Consider the following 15,830-nt stretch of genomic DNA (forward strand, 5'->3'; position numbering starts at 1 on the left):
TATGAAACGGCCAAAATCACTAAGCGCTAACTAATGATGATGCGTCCAATTGTGTTAGCTTCGCCATGATGCTCACTTAAAGCAAACTATAAGAAGTCTGACAGACCATCTAATTGACAGTTCATTGGTGTGGTACACCTGCAATCAATTCATGCGTCATAGGTATTAGAGATGAAGTTTTGAAAGAACTTGGGCCTCAAAAACCATATTCAGAATGTACGTGCAGTTAGCGAAGAACCTTCGGTAGATCAAAAAAATTAACAAGTCGGTATCTTGCCGCAAATAAGGCGCCAATTAAGTGCGAAGAAGTGGCAACCACCGTGGTGTGATGGTAGCGTGCTCCGCCTACCACACCGGATGCCCTGGGTTCAAACCCCGGGCAAAGCAAAATCAAATATTTTAGAAATAAGGTTTTTCAATTAGAAGAAAATTTTTCTAAGCGGGGTCGCCCCTCGGCAGTGTTTGGCAAGCGCTCCGGATGTATTTCTACCATGAAAAGCTCTCACTTAAAACTCATCTGCCTTGCAGATGCCGTTCGGAGTCGGCATAAAATCATGTAGGTCCCGTCCGGCCAATTTGTAGGGAAAATCAAGAGGAGCACGATGCAAATTGGAAGAGAAGCTCGGCCTTAGATCTCTTCGGAGGTTATCGCGCCTTACATTTATTTATTTTAAGTGTGAAGAGAAAAATTTTGTTACTGTCTTGTCAGTACTTTTTCCTTGGGTGCTTCGGTACGTTCACGTGAAGTTAACGAGGCACCCTCGTAAAAACTGACTCGCTTATCAAAATGCGACTTATCTGGTATTTTGTCGCGTATTTGTTGCCAATAAGTTGCGAATGGGAAAGTTTTCTCACTCTCTTATTTTCTGGTTTGGGTGCCTTGTTAGAAAAGCGTGAAAATATATTTTTTCCTTTCGCCACCGAACCTAACATTACCTCCAAATATTTTACCTGAGCAGATATCAGAACTGTAACTCTCAATGGGCAGAGCTTGCCTCTCGATACTCAAAGCAATATTTTCTACACAAACTCTTCTGTGCACTACCCACTGTGCACCGCTGGACTGCGCTCTGCATTGCATGTGTACACGCGTCACGCGCCCATTCGTCGTCAAAGCGTTGCACATTACACATTGCACATGGCCGGCCAGTCAGGCAGTCAACTATCGGACATTGTTGGACGTTTCACATATATTGCGCATATGCACGTCATCTCGTCTCAACTTTATGCCTGTCCACATTTGTAAATGATCAGCTTCGCATTGCAAAGTGAAGGGCGGCGCGACTATGAGATGTGTTTGCTTTTACACTGCAACCACTATACACTGCCCGCACCCTCTTCTTCATGTATACGTAACACAAATACGAGTGTGTATATAAAAAAAAAACCAATGACATTCCCCTTTGTAGCACAAACGCTATCACCCCATCACTTAGCCACTTGCAGTGGCAGCACCGGCCTTAGCATAGCCGGAACCATTCGCTAAGTAATTGATGCCTGCTTAAGGAATTTTTCTGCAGTATGGATTTGCTATTAAGTAGAGATGGCATGCTTTTATGGTTGTTCGTTTGATTGTGTGTGCATGTGTGAATTGCGTAGCAAACATTGTTAGCATATTAAGCAATTTTATGATTCTTAAATGCTCAAATACCGCCTAAAGCGTAACCGTGAACGAAAGGGCATCGAAAGGAGTCGGATTGCAATGTTCAAAAACCTTGAAAATCGCACAAAGTCTTGTAGGTCTTATAAGTAGGGCGGGTAAATGAGGGCTGTGGGTGAGAACTTGAGATATGCATTACAATTAGTAAATATGGTTTGGAATAAGCAAATCACAAATATTGAATTTGTGGTACCTTTTGGCGCTACTTTTCACCTTGCACGAACTTTTGTAAGACTAACACCATGTTTAAAAAGACTTGATGTAAAGAGTTTCAGAGCTCCAAAAATATTATTGAAATGAGTCCCCTCAGATGCACGCGCCTTTAAAACGATGCGTATGTGGTACGTGGCAGCTTAGGTCTGGGCACTCCACGTCCACGTTACTCCTTTCAGGCAGTTTAAGCGGCCTCCTAGTGAGCATACTTGTAAGCAACGAAACGATATATATATATTGGAATGATTTTCCGTCCTCTCTTGTCAAACTTATTTTGGAGACAAATCGATATCATTTTTCTATCTTATCTGTGTTCAATGTTTTTGTAAGTACATGAGCAGCGGTTCCCCGCGATTCTTAGAATAACCCAACGATAAGGCATAACTGTTTTAAAGGGCAGCTAAAATTCAAATCTTTTACCCAGATTGTGAGTTAGAGTGGAGCCCACGACGTTAAAAGCATTGTACAAAAAAATATTGGGGGGGGGGGGAGGTATTTTACCGGCAGTGTATGGACCATTTCAGGGAAAATTAACGATGCCTGCCTGGTTGATGTTCTCCTGAGCGAATGCAGACATCACTTGATACAGTATATATAGATGACTGAGAAAGGAAGGCAAGTTGCTTTTGCGTTTCAAATGAAAATTCTCCACCAAGTATGCATCTTTCTTGTAGGGCACTGCATTGTCTCAATACTACATATTTCGACATCGAGTACTATTAGATGAACGACCAATTTACAAAGTAAGGCCTGCTAGTAGCACTGCTAATCGATTGGTGCTGCGCTCTGTTGATCCTTTGAGCGTGGTCGCTGTGTTAGTCAGCCGCTGCCACATGCCATCATACCAATTCCCAGCTTTTGCTGCTTCAACCGTTAGCTTCCCAGTTGTTCGACTAACTCCGCGATCTTCCGCTCAACTCTTGGGTACCACCTATTATCCCATTCTGGTAACAATGTTAGATACCGTCTGCCCCCGCACCTCTGTTTATCGTATACTGAAGTATGGAAAGCTGCTGACCTCCCAACATCTAAGCATGTGGGTGTACGTATGTGATGGATCTATCTTACCAAATATTTTTTCTCAGTGCGGGTTTGTGGGATCAAGTAGAAATTTCTCCGATTTCATAGTGGATTAACTCCCAACGGGCGGAGGTTGATCGATATTGCTGAGGTATATGATCATACGCAGCATCAGGTTTCAGCATAAAAAGTTACACAAAGCTAATTGGCAGTCTACAGATCGAATAAGATCACTTTGTAGCTGAAGGCTGGCAAAGATCCAGTTTTCTGAATGTTATCCGAAATATTTACATCATCGTACAAGCATCTGTGCAAAGGACAAAGTGCGATTACTGTCACATGGGAAAGTGTATCATCAAGAAGCTGCTCACCGAAGAGACAGCTCAATTACTCCACCTGGCTTTCACACCGTCTAGCTAATATCAGTCTGCGACCTTCCTACATGAGCAGCACATTTCTCGCTCTCTACTTAACGCCGCTGTGGAAATCTGCCCCAGAAAAAAAATAATTACTGGCACAAACTCGTGCCCCATTGGAATTAAAGTGGGCTCTTCCCAGCTACGGCCCAGAGCTAGTCTGCTCAATATTGCGTTTAAGGTTTTATCTACTGTATTGTTCGAAATATATAAGCCCAAAATCAGCGCATCTTACCTTACCTGGCCTTATCAATGTAGCTTCAGGCCTGCCAACTTTACTATCCACCAGAAATGCACGACACGCCAAATCCTGAAGAAGACTCACGATAAGAGAGTTCACAGTACACATCACCAGCTCCGTTAGGGATGGAAATCACTGAGCCATTTAAAACAAACTAGGCTTCAGACGCTTTTCAAGTCTCTTATTATAATTGGCCTGATGGGAAGATGGTGGGACTTGGAGGATTTTAGAAAAAAGTTGCATTGTCCTTTCCGTGGCTTATATTTTACAATCTTCCGTTAAGAACCAAACTCAATGAGAAATACAAAATTATTCATTAAATTTTTTTCTTTTATGTTCTTTGTTGACAGTACTTTTAGGAGGACGAGCTTTTGACCAAAAAAACAAATTTTCCTTTAACCTTTTACGCGCTTCGGTATATTTTGTACCTTCTTCAGTGATATCTGTTTGTCTATCTACAATAATTAAATGCTATCAGTTAAAACTATTCAACCAATTTCCCTACCCTTCAGAGTTCTAACATTTAATTTAGTGAGAACTTACGTAATGAGTCATAGCATATACATAGGTGATGGCCTTTTGTATTTGTCTTACCTGAAAAGAAATAAAATAAACAACTTATTATTTAAATAATTTCCAAGTCTTTTTAATCGGTGGAATAGTACAACATATAGAGCTTGTAATGTGGGGGAGCTTGGATATGCCAATTGGGATTATGGGAGTGCTTTCCCATTGACCGAACCAACGAACAAAAATGTGCTAAATAAGGTTTGCTTCCAGAACTGCCAGCGTATGACCCTCTCTGACGTCAGTATCCATAGGCACCATATTTCAGCAAAAATCCATGCAATAAAAGTCTGTGGTAGAGAATGTCTGCGGAGAGGCTCAGCATCGAAGAGCATCTATATTATGTCGGGCAGCCAGGCGGACCTGCGTGCCTTGCAATCCTACACAGTTACATCTAAGCTCAGGGACATGGAGGTAGTTAGCATGCAGATTACCTAGCAAAGCAGGGTGCTATAGCAATATTCTATGGTCCAGAGCCCTTTTCTGGACTTACAAAAACACACACCAGGGAAAGTAACTGGGAAACTAAAAAATTCAGACGTCACTGGATTGACTGCCCAGGGCAAAGACAGGCCATACTGTTTATACTTCCGGCAACGAAAGTATCAGCCAAATTCATTAATCCAAGCAGGGAGGATCTTAGAACTCTCATTGGGTACTATACGGGACACTGTGGTTCACGATATCACCTAAGTAAGTTAAATCTATCCGATACTCAAATTTGTCGTTTCTGTGAGCATTCTCTGCAAATGCATCGCGCTGGCTAGGTAGAGACTCTCCCATTTAGGTGGTGTGACTCTTAGTTCCTATGTGATATGGAGTAAAAAGCCTGGAGAGCTACTTAGATACATCAAAAGCCTCCAGATACAAAATTAGATTGAAAGGTCATGCACAATAGATCTGCACAAAGGTCACAGTGCTTCCAGACCTAGTAATAATAATAATAATATTTTCAAAAAATGCTAATTTTAATTAATATCAAATTTTTCAAGTCAAAGCATCATAATTTTCTACGTTTATTCCTTCGGGACATTGCATGCAGCGCACGTCATCTTCTAATTACTTAGCAAAAAAAAAAAGAATGAATAGAGAGAAGAACTATCAGAAATCACAGCATGTACAAATTATTGTTAAAATGAAATCCCAATCACGTTCATTTTTCTCATTATTTCTTCTAGCAATAAAACGCCAAAAATTCCACACCAGCAAAGGCAATTAGCTGCTGGAACTCTAAGAATCTGGATGGAAAATTTCTCCATTAACCAACATAACTTTGCAAAATGATTTCGAAAAATGTGAGACTAGTGCAAAAGAGGTAGCGTGCCGTACGTACAGAATGCACAATAACAACAACAAAAAAGTGAGCCTGCTACAAGAAACCGACAAAAGGCACCCATTTACAAAGGACTTGCATGCATGTAAGTAAGTAATTGTGCGTGTGTGTGTATGTGTATGTTCATGTAAGTGTTTGTTTGTTGTAAAAAACAAAATAAATATACAATAAAAAAGCACGTACGATTTGTTTGAAGAAAAGGCAAAAATAATCAACAACATAACGATAAATTGCAACAAAATTGTTGCACTTACAATACATTTGTTTGTGCATGGGTCATTCCAGTGCTAATCAATTGTTTTTTATGAAAATGAAATTTTTGTCAATATTTGGTTTTGCTCTTTTTTATTTTTGCGGTAATTTTGATTACCATTTAAAAATATTTTACTACTTCTTTTATAACTTCAAACTACTTTTATATTTTTTGCTGATTTTAAGTATCCTTGAGCTTTTACTGCCTTTTTAATGGAGTCATAAAATGTTCGACTTCTTTTTTAAAAATGTTTTCGTACTTTTTTCATTTTGTGCCGCTTTGTTTGACTCCTTGTGCTTTTACTGTCCTTTTTAATACCATCTCAAAATATTCTACTACTTTTATTACAAATTTTACTGGTACTTTACTGTTCACTTCTTTGAATTCTGCTGTAACTGTTATAAGGATCTCCAGATATTGTGCTACCTTTTCACAATTTGTTGTTGCTAACTTTTAGCATTCTTGTGCTTTTACTTTCCTTTTACTATCAAATTAAAATAATCTATTTTTTTCTTATTTTTTACTACTTTTTTATTTTCTGTCACCTTTTTTGAATATTCGCGCTTGAGCTGTCCTTTTGACTTCTATCCCAAACTCTAAACTATACTTTTTTAAAAATTTGTTTTTATTTTATTTTTGATTTGTTTGAATTCTTGTAATCTAACTGTTATAAGATACTATTAAAAAAAATTTACTCCTTTTTTATAATTTAAAATTTAATTTTTATTTTGTGCCGACGTTTTGTATGCTTGTGCTTTCAGTTTTCTTCACTTCCATATAAAAGCATTTGAATACACTTTTTATAACTAACTAAGCATTACTTTTGTATTTCCTTTACTACTTTTTTATTTTTAATGATAAATATTTCCACATTGACAGGTTTTCTTTAGATTTGCGTACTTTTTTCTTTTTTACTAGTTTTTTAATGAAGTTTTTCATTTACTTCTCTTTAAAATCGTTCTCTCTCGTCTTGCTGTTATTTAAAAACTGCTTTTTTTTAATAATTTACTTTTTCTACCGCTCTCTTAAACCATTTTCTTCCTCTTACTACTATTCAAAAACTACTACTTCGTTATTCATATTTAAAACAAAGTCCTTGGAATCCAGCTGTCTTATTTTTATGACTGTTCAAAATGGTATTACAACTGCTTACAAATATATTACTCCTTAATCTCCTTTTAACAATTCCTTTGACTGCTTTTAAGCTAACCTACTCCTTTTTTCTATATATCCTGAACTCTTCATTTTTAATTCTTTTCTCCTGTACTCTAACTACCTTTTTTCTGTGAATATATTGTACCGTTCTTTAAACCATTAAAAATACTTTTCTCTACTGTTCACTATTTTAAAAAAATTAATACTAAATATTTTTTTTTTCTGAAACATTTTATTTTTCACTCTCTTCCTTTCTCTTGGTTTTCCTTCGCATTTTAGCAACTTTTTGATATCGTTCCTAGGAAGGTAAGTAGGTAGGTGAAATGGCTGCGACTCTGGTTGTCCAAGTAGCTATTTAAAGCCGTTTTGATGCCATGTAACTCGTCTAAAAACCTACGGAATGATACGGTCAATGTATTACAACCAGCCAGAGTTTTTGATAAAATTAAGAATATTCGGGATTGTTTTCACAGATAACCCTCTGAGGTCTTCTAGAAACGGGGTTCCAAGCAACCTTAGCCGGCCTATAGCTAGAGCCGGGCATTTACGCATAAAGTTTCCTAGGAAACTTTCTACCCATTTTTGTTAAAGTTCAAAATGCCACTTTTCCTCTGGTTCGCTACTTTTTCATAAATTAAGTAATATTACGAATTTCATTGAATAAGCGTTACCTCTTATCTGATTCCGTTTTTCTACTTTGATTAATTTTCATCTATATATCGAGCCCTTCCCGCAATTTAAGTGTAACCAACAAAAATACCGATATTAATTTTTTGCTGAAAACCGATAGTTTTGCATGATTTGAATCATCTCATAAATTTTTATCATAGAGAATAGACCCGTTATCAAGCTAAATCAAAACAAGTAAGGAAGGTTAAGTTCGGGTGTAACCGAACATTACATACTAAGTTGAGAGCTATAGTGACAACATAAAGGAAAATAACCATGTAGGAAAATGAACCGAGGGAAACCCTGGAATGTGTTTGTATGACATGTGTATCAAATGAAAGGCATTAAAGAGTATTTTATGAGGGAGTGGGCCATAGTTCTATAGGTGGACGCCATTTAGGGATATCGCCATAAAGGTGGATCAGGGTTGACTCTAGAATTTTTTTGTACGATATGGGTATCAAATGAAAGGTGCTAATGAGTATTTTAAAAGGGAGTAATCCTTAGTTCCATAGGTGGACGCCGTTTCGAGATATCACCATAAAGGTGGACCAGGGGTGACTCTAGAATGTGTTTGTACGATATTGGTATCAAATTAAAGGTATTAATTAGAGAGAAAAGGGAGTGGTGGTAGTTGTATATGTGAAGGCGTTTTCGAGATATCGACCAAAATGTGGACCAGGGTGACCCAGAACATCATCTGTCGGGTACCGCTAATTTATTTATATATGTAATATCACGAACAGTTATCCTTCCAATATTCCAAGGGCTTTTGATTTCGCCCTGCAAACCTTTTTCATTTTCTTCTACTTAATATGGTAGGTGTCACACCCATTTTACAAAGTTTTTTTCTAAAGTTATATTTTGCGTCAATAGACCAATCCAATTACCATGTTTCATCCCTTTTTTCGTATTTGGTATATTATTACGGCATTTTTTTCATTTTTAGTAATTTTCGATATCGAAAAAGTGGGCGTGGTCATAGACGGATTTAGGCCATTTTTTACACCAATATAAAGTGAGTTCAGATAAGTACGTGAACTGGGTTTAGTAAAGATATATCGATTTTTGCTCAAGTTATCGTGTTAACGGCCGAGCGGAAGGACAGACGGTCGACTGTGTATAAAAACTGGGCGTGGCTTCAACCGATTTCGCCCTTTTTCGCAGAAAACAGTTATCGTCCTAGAATCTAAACCTGTACCAAATTTCACAAGGATTGGTAATGTTTTGTTGTTGTTGTTGTTGATGTTGTAGCAATGCTCGCCCCACCTAATAGCCGCGACCGATCACAAATTGTCATCAATATCCTCTAACGGGAGTCCAAGGAAACTTGCCGTTTCAACAGGGGTGGACCATAAGGAAAGGGGTGTTAGAGGCGTTGGTTCCACATTACAATTGAAGAGATGGCTGGTGTCATGTGGGGACACATTGCAAGCGGGGCATACATTTTGTATGTCGGGGTTGATTCTGGATAGGTAAGAGTTTAACCTGTTACAGTATCCAGAACGAAGTTGAGCAAGAGTGACACGCGTTTCCCTGGGGAGTATGCGTTCCTCTTCCGCAAGTTTTGGATAATTTTCGTTAAGTATTGGATTCACCGGGCAATTCCCGGCATAAAGGTCCGACGCCTGTTTATGGAGTTCACCAAGGACCTGCTTGTGTTTTTTCACTTCATACGGCTGGGTTCTCAGGTGCCGTATTTCCTCAAAAGGCTTACGGAGATGACTCCTTAAGCCCCTAGGCGGTGCTGGTTCATCAATCAGATGTCTGTTGGGAAGCACAGGTTTCTGGGTATTCAAAAGGAACTGTTTGGTCAGCATTTCATTTCTCTCCCTGATGGGGAGTATTCTCGCCTCATTATGCAGATGGTGTTCTGGGGACATAAGAAGACAGCCCGTGGCGATTCTGAGAGCAGTGTTTTGGCAGGCCTGTAGTTTCTTCCAGTGGGTGATTTTTAGGCTTGGCGACCATATGGGTGACGCGTAGCACGTAATCGGCTGGCTAATTGCTTTGTATGTAGTCATGAGCGTTTCTTTATCTCTTCCCCAAGTACTGCCAGCGAGGGATTTGAGGATTTTGTTACGGCTCTGAATTATCGGAACAATTGCGGCTGCGTGCTCACCAAAATGTAGATCCTGATCAAACGTCACACCCAAGATTTTGGGGTGTCGGACAGTCGGTAGAGTAGTGCCATCGACGTGGATGTTCAAAATGGTCGACATTTGGGGCGTCCATGTTGTAAATAAGGTCGCGGAAGATTTAGACGGTGATAATGCCAGGTTTCGCGAGGCGAAAAAACTGGAGAGATCAGGGAGGTAGCCGTTTATTTTATTGCATAGCGCATCGATCTTTGGGCCTGGGCCTGTGGCCATTATTGTGCAGTCATCGCCGTAGGAAACGATTGTGACTCCTTCCGGTGGTGAGGGTAGCTTAGATATGTAGAAATTAAACAAAAGTGGGGATAGGACACCACCCTGTGGTACCCCCTGTTTAATTCTCCTTGGTTTTGATGTTTCGTTTCTAAATTGCACCGATGCCTGCCGACCACCCAGATAATTTGCGGTCCACCTTTTAAGACAATGGGGAAGGGTAGACCCTTCCAGGTCCTGCAGTAACGAGCCATGGTTGACCGTATCAAAAGCTTTTGATAGGTCTAGCGCTACGAGACTGTTCTATGGTGGGGGTATTGATTTAAACCGCAATTTATCTGGGTGCTAATGGCATTTAGCGCGGTGGTAGTGCTATGGAGTTTTCTGAAGCCATGCTGATGAGGGGCTAGCTGCAAATTTTCTTGGAAATAAGGGAGCAAAATGGCTTCAAGCGTCTTTGCCACTGGCGATAGGAGAGATATCGGACGATACGACTCACCTATGTTAGCTGGTTTCCCAGGCTTTAGTAGCGGGACCACCTTGGCCATTTTCCATTTCTCAGGTATGACAAAGGTGGAAAGAGACAGGCTGAAGACATGCTCTAAATATTTGAAACGCTCTTTCCCTAGGCTTTTTAGCATCGGCATGGCTATGCCGTCTGGGCCCACTGCTTTGGATGGTTTAGCACGACCAATGGCGTCCTCAACCTCTTTAGCGGTGATGGTGATTGGTGACGCGCTGAATTTGTGTTTATGTGCACGTCTATTGGCTCTCCGTCTATCTTTGTCGACCGTAGGATGCATTATATATTGTCGGCAGAAAACGCTCGCGCATTTTTTCGCGTCCGACAGCACTTTGTCGCCAAAGGCGATGGAAACTTTGTCTTTCTGCTTAGTCGGATTCGATAGGGACTTTACGGTGGACCAAAGTTTACCCACACCGGTAGAGAGGTTACAACCTCTTAGGTGCTCCTCCCATTTCGCCCTCTTGTGTTAATCTACAAGCAATCTGATGCGTTGGTTTATATCCCTTATTTGGGGGTCGCCTGGGTCAAGCTGTCTTATAAGGTCACGTTCTCTCGCTAAGTTTACGGCCTCCGCCGGGAAGTGGGGCCGGATTTCGGGAATTCTCCCGGCGGGAATGAAATGTGCCGAGGCGGATTTAATGACCTTACGGAAGGCACGCTCCCCCTTGGCGGGCATCAGTCGGGATAGGGAGGGCAGCTAGGCGGCTGTCTGTAAAGGATTTATATTCTTCCCACTTTCCTTTTTTGAAGTTTATGAAAGTGCGTTTTTCAGTGACGATGAAGTCGGCGTTACACTCAAGCGAAATAAGTATGGGCAGGTGGTCGGATGCCAATGTTACCATCGGCTGCCAGTTGACGCAGTTTACGAGTTCTGCGCTCACGATTGAGATATCTGGCGAGCTTAGACGTAGACTACGGGACGCCCTTGGGCGTGAACAGCAAGGAGCCACAAAAGATTTATAAAAGTTACGTGGACGTCGGGTTTTGGGATCAAGCCCAGAACAACCTGTCCGATACAACCATCCCTTGCACGAGACACACTGAACAGAGTATGACCTAAAAAGATTCTTTTCCGGCAGATGCAGCAAAACCATTTCTCAGGACCGGGGTCAGGAGACGGACCCTGATTGGATTCGATGCCTTCCCGGAGTAAGAGAATATGGAGCAATCCAGCTGCAAGGAGCTGCTGGGAGGATGACAATTTGTGGGAGGGACGAAACAAATTAGATGGGGTCACACTGAAATGACAGTCCTTGGTCGGGAAAAATCCCGAGTCGCTCCGGTACATAGAACCGACTGCCTTGTGAAGCGAAATGTTGTAATGTAATGTAATGTTTTGTTCGACATATGGCATTAAAAGTATCCTAGACAAATTAAATGAAAAAGGGAGGAGCCACGCCCATTTTGAAAATTTCTTTTATGTTTGTATTTTGTTGCACCATATTATTACTGGAGTTGAATGCTGACATAATTTACCTATATACTGTAAAGATATTAACTTTTCTTTTAAAATTTGACTTAAAAAAAATTTTTTTTTTTAAAAAGTGGGCGTAGTCGTTCTCCGATTTTGCTAATTTTTATTAAGCATACATATAGTAATACGAGTAACGTTCCTGCCAAATTTCATCATGATATCTTCAACGACTGCCAAATTACAGCTTGCAAAACTTCTAAATTACCTTCTTTTAAAAGTGGGCGGTGCCACGCCCATTGTCCAAAATTTTACTAGTTTTCCATTTTGCGTCATAAGTTCAACCCACCTACCAAGTTTCATCGCTTTATCCGTATTTACTAATTAATTATCGCACTTTTTCGGTTTTTCGAAATTTTCGATATCGAAAAAGTGGGCGTGGTTATAGTCCGATATCGTTGATTTTAAATAGCGATCTGAGATGAGTGCCCAGGAACTAGCATACCAAATTTCATCAAGATACCTCAAAATTTACTCAAGTTATCGTGTTAAGGGAGAGACGGACGGACGGACGGACGGACGGACGGACGGACATGGCTCAATCGAATTTTTTTTCGATACTGATGATTTTGTATATGGAAGTCTATATCTACTCGATTCCTTTATACCTGTACAACCAACCGTTATCCATTCAGAGTTAATATACTCTGTGAGCTCCGCTCAAATGAGTATAAAAGAAATTTTAGTGTAAGTGAATTTTGAGGTTTGTTTACTTTTTTTGTGACCGCAAATTGCAACTTACCTCAAAAGTGCTTCTCTGTGGTATCTTACGAGTAATATTTATTTTCACTTTTATCGTGTATATATTTATATTGTTCGCAAAAGCACTTGTTGCAATTATTATATGCACGATCTAAGCAACCGTTTTGCAAAAAGAAAAAAATATGGCTGAAAACGAAAATATATATTTTAGTTTTATGCAAATCATTTCTGCTTAAGTTCGTGAAATCCAATAAAATTGTTTTATTATTTTAATATGGAGCTTTTACAAAATAAGGTGATTAATTATTTTATATTATCTTTAAAATAAAATAAAAAACTTTGTTTTTATACCAATGAACGACCAAGAATAACTCACTGGTGCCATATAGCGATACTGAGTCTGAAAAGACATAGTTTGGGAAATTAGAAAACGAGATATGCGTTGGAAAAAGAGGGCACAAGAAGAAACGAAAACTTCCTAAAAGACTTCGGGGTAAAAAAGCGAAAGCTGTATGAAGTTAAACCAAATCCCTGCGTAGGTAAAAAGTGTGGAAACAAGTGTTGTGAAAAGCTTAGTGAGCAAGATCGGTTGGTGCTAAATGAACACTTTTGGGGTTAGGCAACAAGATACGGCAAAGAGATTGGCTTCTATCGTGCATGACCCGGAAATGCGTTCAAAGGAGAACATCAGACAGACTTAAAAAACAGTAGAGCTTTGCATATTTCATTACCTATAACGGAAAGCGTTTTAAAATTTGTCAGCAGTTTTTACTGAAAACACTTATTATTTCCCAAAACACGTTAATATGTGTTAGAAAAAAACATAACTCTTCAAATACCTCTTGCCTGACCAAAAAAAGACCTCCTCCTCATAATAAGTCTGATGAATTAAATGTGGCTCTTTTGAAATCATTCATTGAACACCTACCAGCAGTTCCTTATCCCGTTCTGGCTAGGGTCTTGAGATTTAAACGTGGACCTGTGTAATCCTGGGATGTGTTTGTATAGTATGGGTATCAAATGGAAGCTGTTTATGAGTACTTTGATACGGGGTATTTTTCGTACCCCTGGGTGACTAGGATCTCGATATATAGGCCAAAACCCCTAGAATTTGTTTATAGAATATGGATAACAAATGAGAGCTGTTGATGATTGATTTAGTACAGGGTAATTTTCATACCTATTTGTGACTAAGGTCTCGAGATATAGGCCAAAACGTGGACCCGGGTACCCCTAGAATATGTTTGTAGAATATGGATAACAAATGAAAGCTGTTGATGGGTGGTTTAGTAGAGGATAATTTACATACTCCTGTGTGACTAGGGTCTCGAGATATAGACCAAAACGTGGGCCCGCGTACGCCTAGACAGTGTTTATACAATATGGATAGCAAATTAAAGGTGTTGATGAGTGCTTTAGTACAGATTAATTTTCATAACTATTTGTGGCTAGGGTCTCGAGATATAGGCCAAAATGTGGATCAGGGTAACACTATGATGTGTTTTTGCATTATGGTTATCAAATTGAAGTTGTTGATGAGTGCTTTAGTACAGGGTAGTATTCATACCTAATGGTGACTAGGGTGTCGAGATATATGTAGGTCAAAACGTGGATCAGGGTAACACTAGGATGTGTTTTTACATTATGGGTATCAAATTGAAGCTGTTGATGTGGGGTTTACTGCAGAGTGACTAGGGTTTCGAGATATAAGCCAAAACGTGGACCCGGATACCCCTAGAAGGTGTGTGTAATATGGATAGCAAATGAAAGCTGTTGCTGAGAGCTTTAAAGAAATTTCCATTGTCATACTCGATTTAGTTGCATCAACTTGGCAGAACTGATAAGTAAGCATGCGAAACCGAAATAAAGACATGAATTAATAATACCCACATACCTATATACATATGTACGTCCTGTTCGATTTTCCTGAAATTTGGTGTATTAATTTGCCTGTATTAGTATTTACGATAGGACTGGAACAAAATACATACCACCCTCTGGGACTGGCAATAAGGGATGAAGAAGAATGAGAAGAACTTTAGAGAAGAGAAAAGAGGGAAGGAGAAGCAGCCTGAGAAAGAGATAGAGTGAGACGAAATAGAGATAGATGAATCGAAAAAGACGGAGGGAAGAGTGAATAAAAGGATTAAGAAAAATATAAGAGGGGGGAGGCAGAGTTAGACGGAAAACGCTTATTAAGGTGTATGCAGATAGACCAAATTTAGGGCAGAACAACGTCTGCCGGGTCTGCTAGTCTATTTATAAAAAAAATATTTTAATAGCTTACGCCCTTTTAAAAAAGGAGTTTTTTTTATTTTTTAATGACTGTTTTTGTTATTTTTCTTATTAACATTTAAATAATTTTTTCATATTATTGCTTACTTTTTTTTAAATAGGTTTTTAATAATTCTTTGTTTGTTATTTTATACTACTTTGTAATAAATTTTCATTAATTTTCTCTTCCACTGGTCTTTTTTTGTCAATATCTTTTTCTTGTATTATTTTTTACGATTTGTTTTTTTTTTATGTTTTTCCATATCTTCTTTAGTATTATTTTAATAAATTTTCAACCATTGCCTTCCATATTATTTTTAACTTTTATATAAATTTTCAGCACTTTGTTGTCATATACGTTTAGCTACTTTTCTTTAAATATACTTCCAAAGCTTTTCTCCGGCATTATTTATTACTACTTTTTGTATTATTTTTCACTTTTTAATATATTTTCAATAACTTTTTGTTGCAGTATTTTTAAGTTTTCTTATATTATTCTCTTGTGCTATTTTTTACTATTTCTTTTTTAATTACTTTTATTACCTTTTTGGGTTATATTTTTTACTCCGGTTTCAACTCCCTTAGAATACCCTTTTCCTTATTATTTTATTTTACTTTTTTATTCAAAAGTCAGAACTGCTACAAAGATCGGTACCCGACCTGTTGGTGCGTTCGTAAATCGACATACACATCTCTTCCTCACCTGCATGTGTGTAGAATATCGCTCGTCATCCATTTGAGACATGTGCCATTTCACATGGAATAACCCGCATGCATGTCAGGCTACAGATGTGAATATGTATACTTAGAGTGTAGGTAAGCGTACAACAACGGCATTCCAACGTGAACGCACCAAGTTACACGTTAAGTCAATTAAACTTTGCTTCCGTCTCGTCAAACACACAAGAGAAATACTTGCAGCACAAAGAGGCACACACCAACACACAAACATACATATATA

At 38.9% G+C, this 15,830-nt stretch overlaps 2 protein-coding genes across 7 annotated transcripts in view; one reads left to right on the forward strand and one right to left on the reverse strand.

The window, feature by feature from the left end:
* LOC137251358 (uncharacterized) overlaps nucleotides 1–15,830 on the reverse strand; it is a 457,851-nt gene that overhangs the window by 213,464 nt on the left and 228,557 nt on the right. The window lies entirely within an intron of this gene.
* Nucleotides 1–15,830, forward strand: part of ppk23 (pickpocket 23) — a 589,427-nt gene that overhangs the window by 194,131 nt on the left and 379,466 nt on the right. The window contains exon 2 of the mRNA XM_067785804.1: nucleotides 5,296–5,535. Coding sequence (XP_067641905.1) covers nucleotides 5,454–5,535 — 82 coding nt within the window. The 5' untranslated portion in view covers nucleotides 5,296–5,453. The remainder of the gene's footprint in view (nucleotides 1–5,295; nucleotides 5,536–15,830) is intronic.

This window comes from Eurosta solidaginis, chromosome 4 (genome assembly GCF_040869045.1).
Source record: "Eurosta solidaginis isolate ZX-2024a chromosome 4, ASM4086904v1, whole genome shotgun sequence".
Lineage (NCBI taxonomy): Eukaryota > Metazoa > Arthropoda > Insecta > Diptera > Tephritidae > Eurosta > Eurosta solidaginis.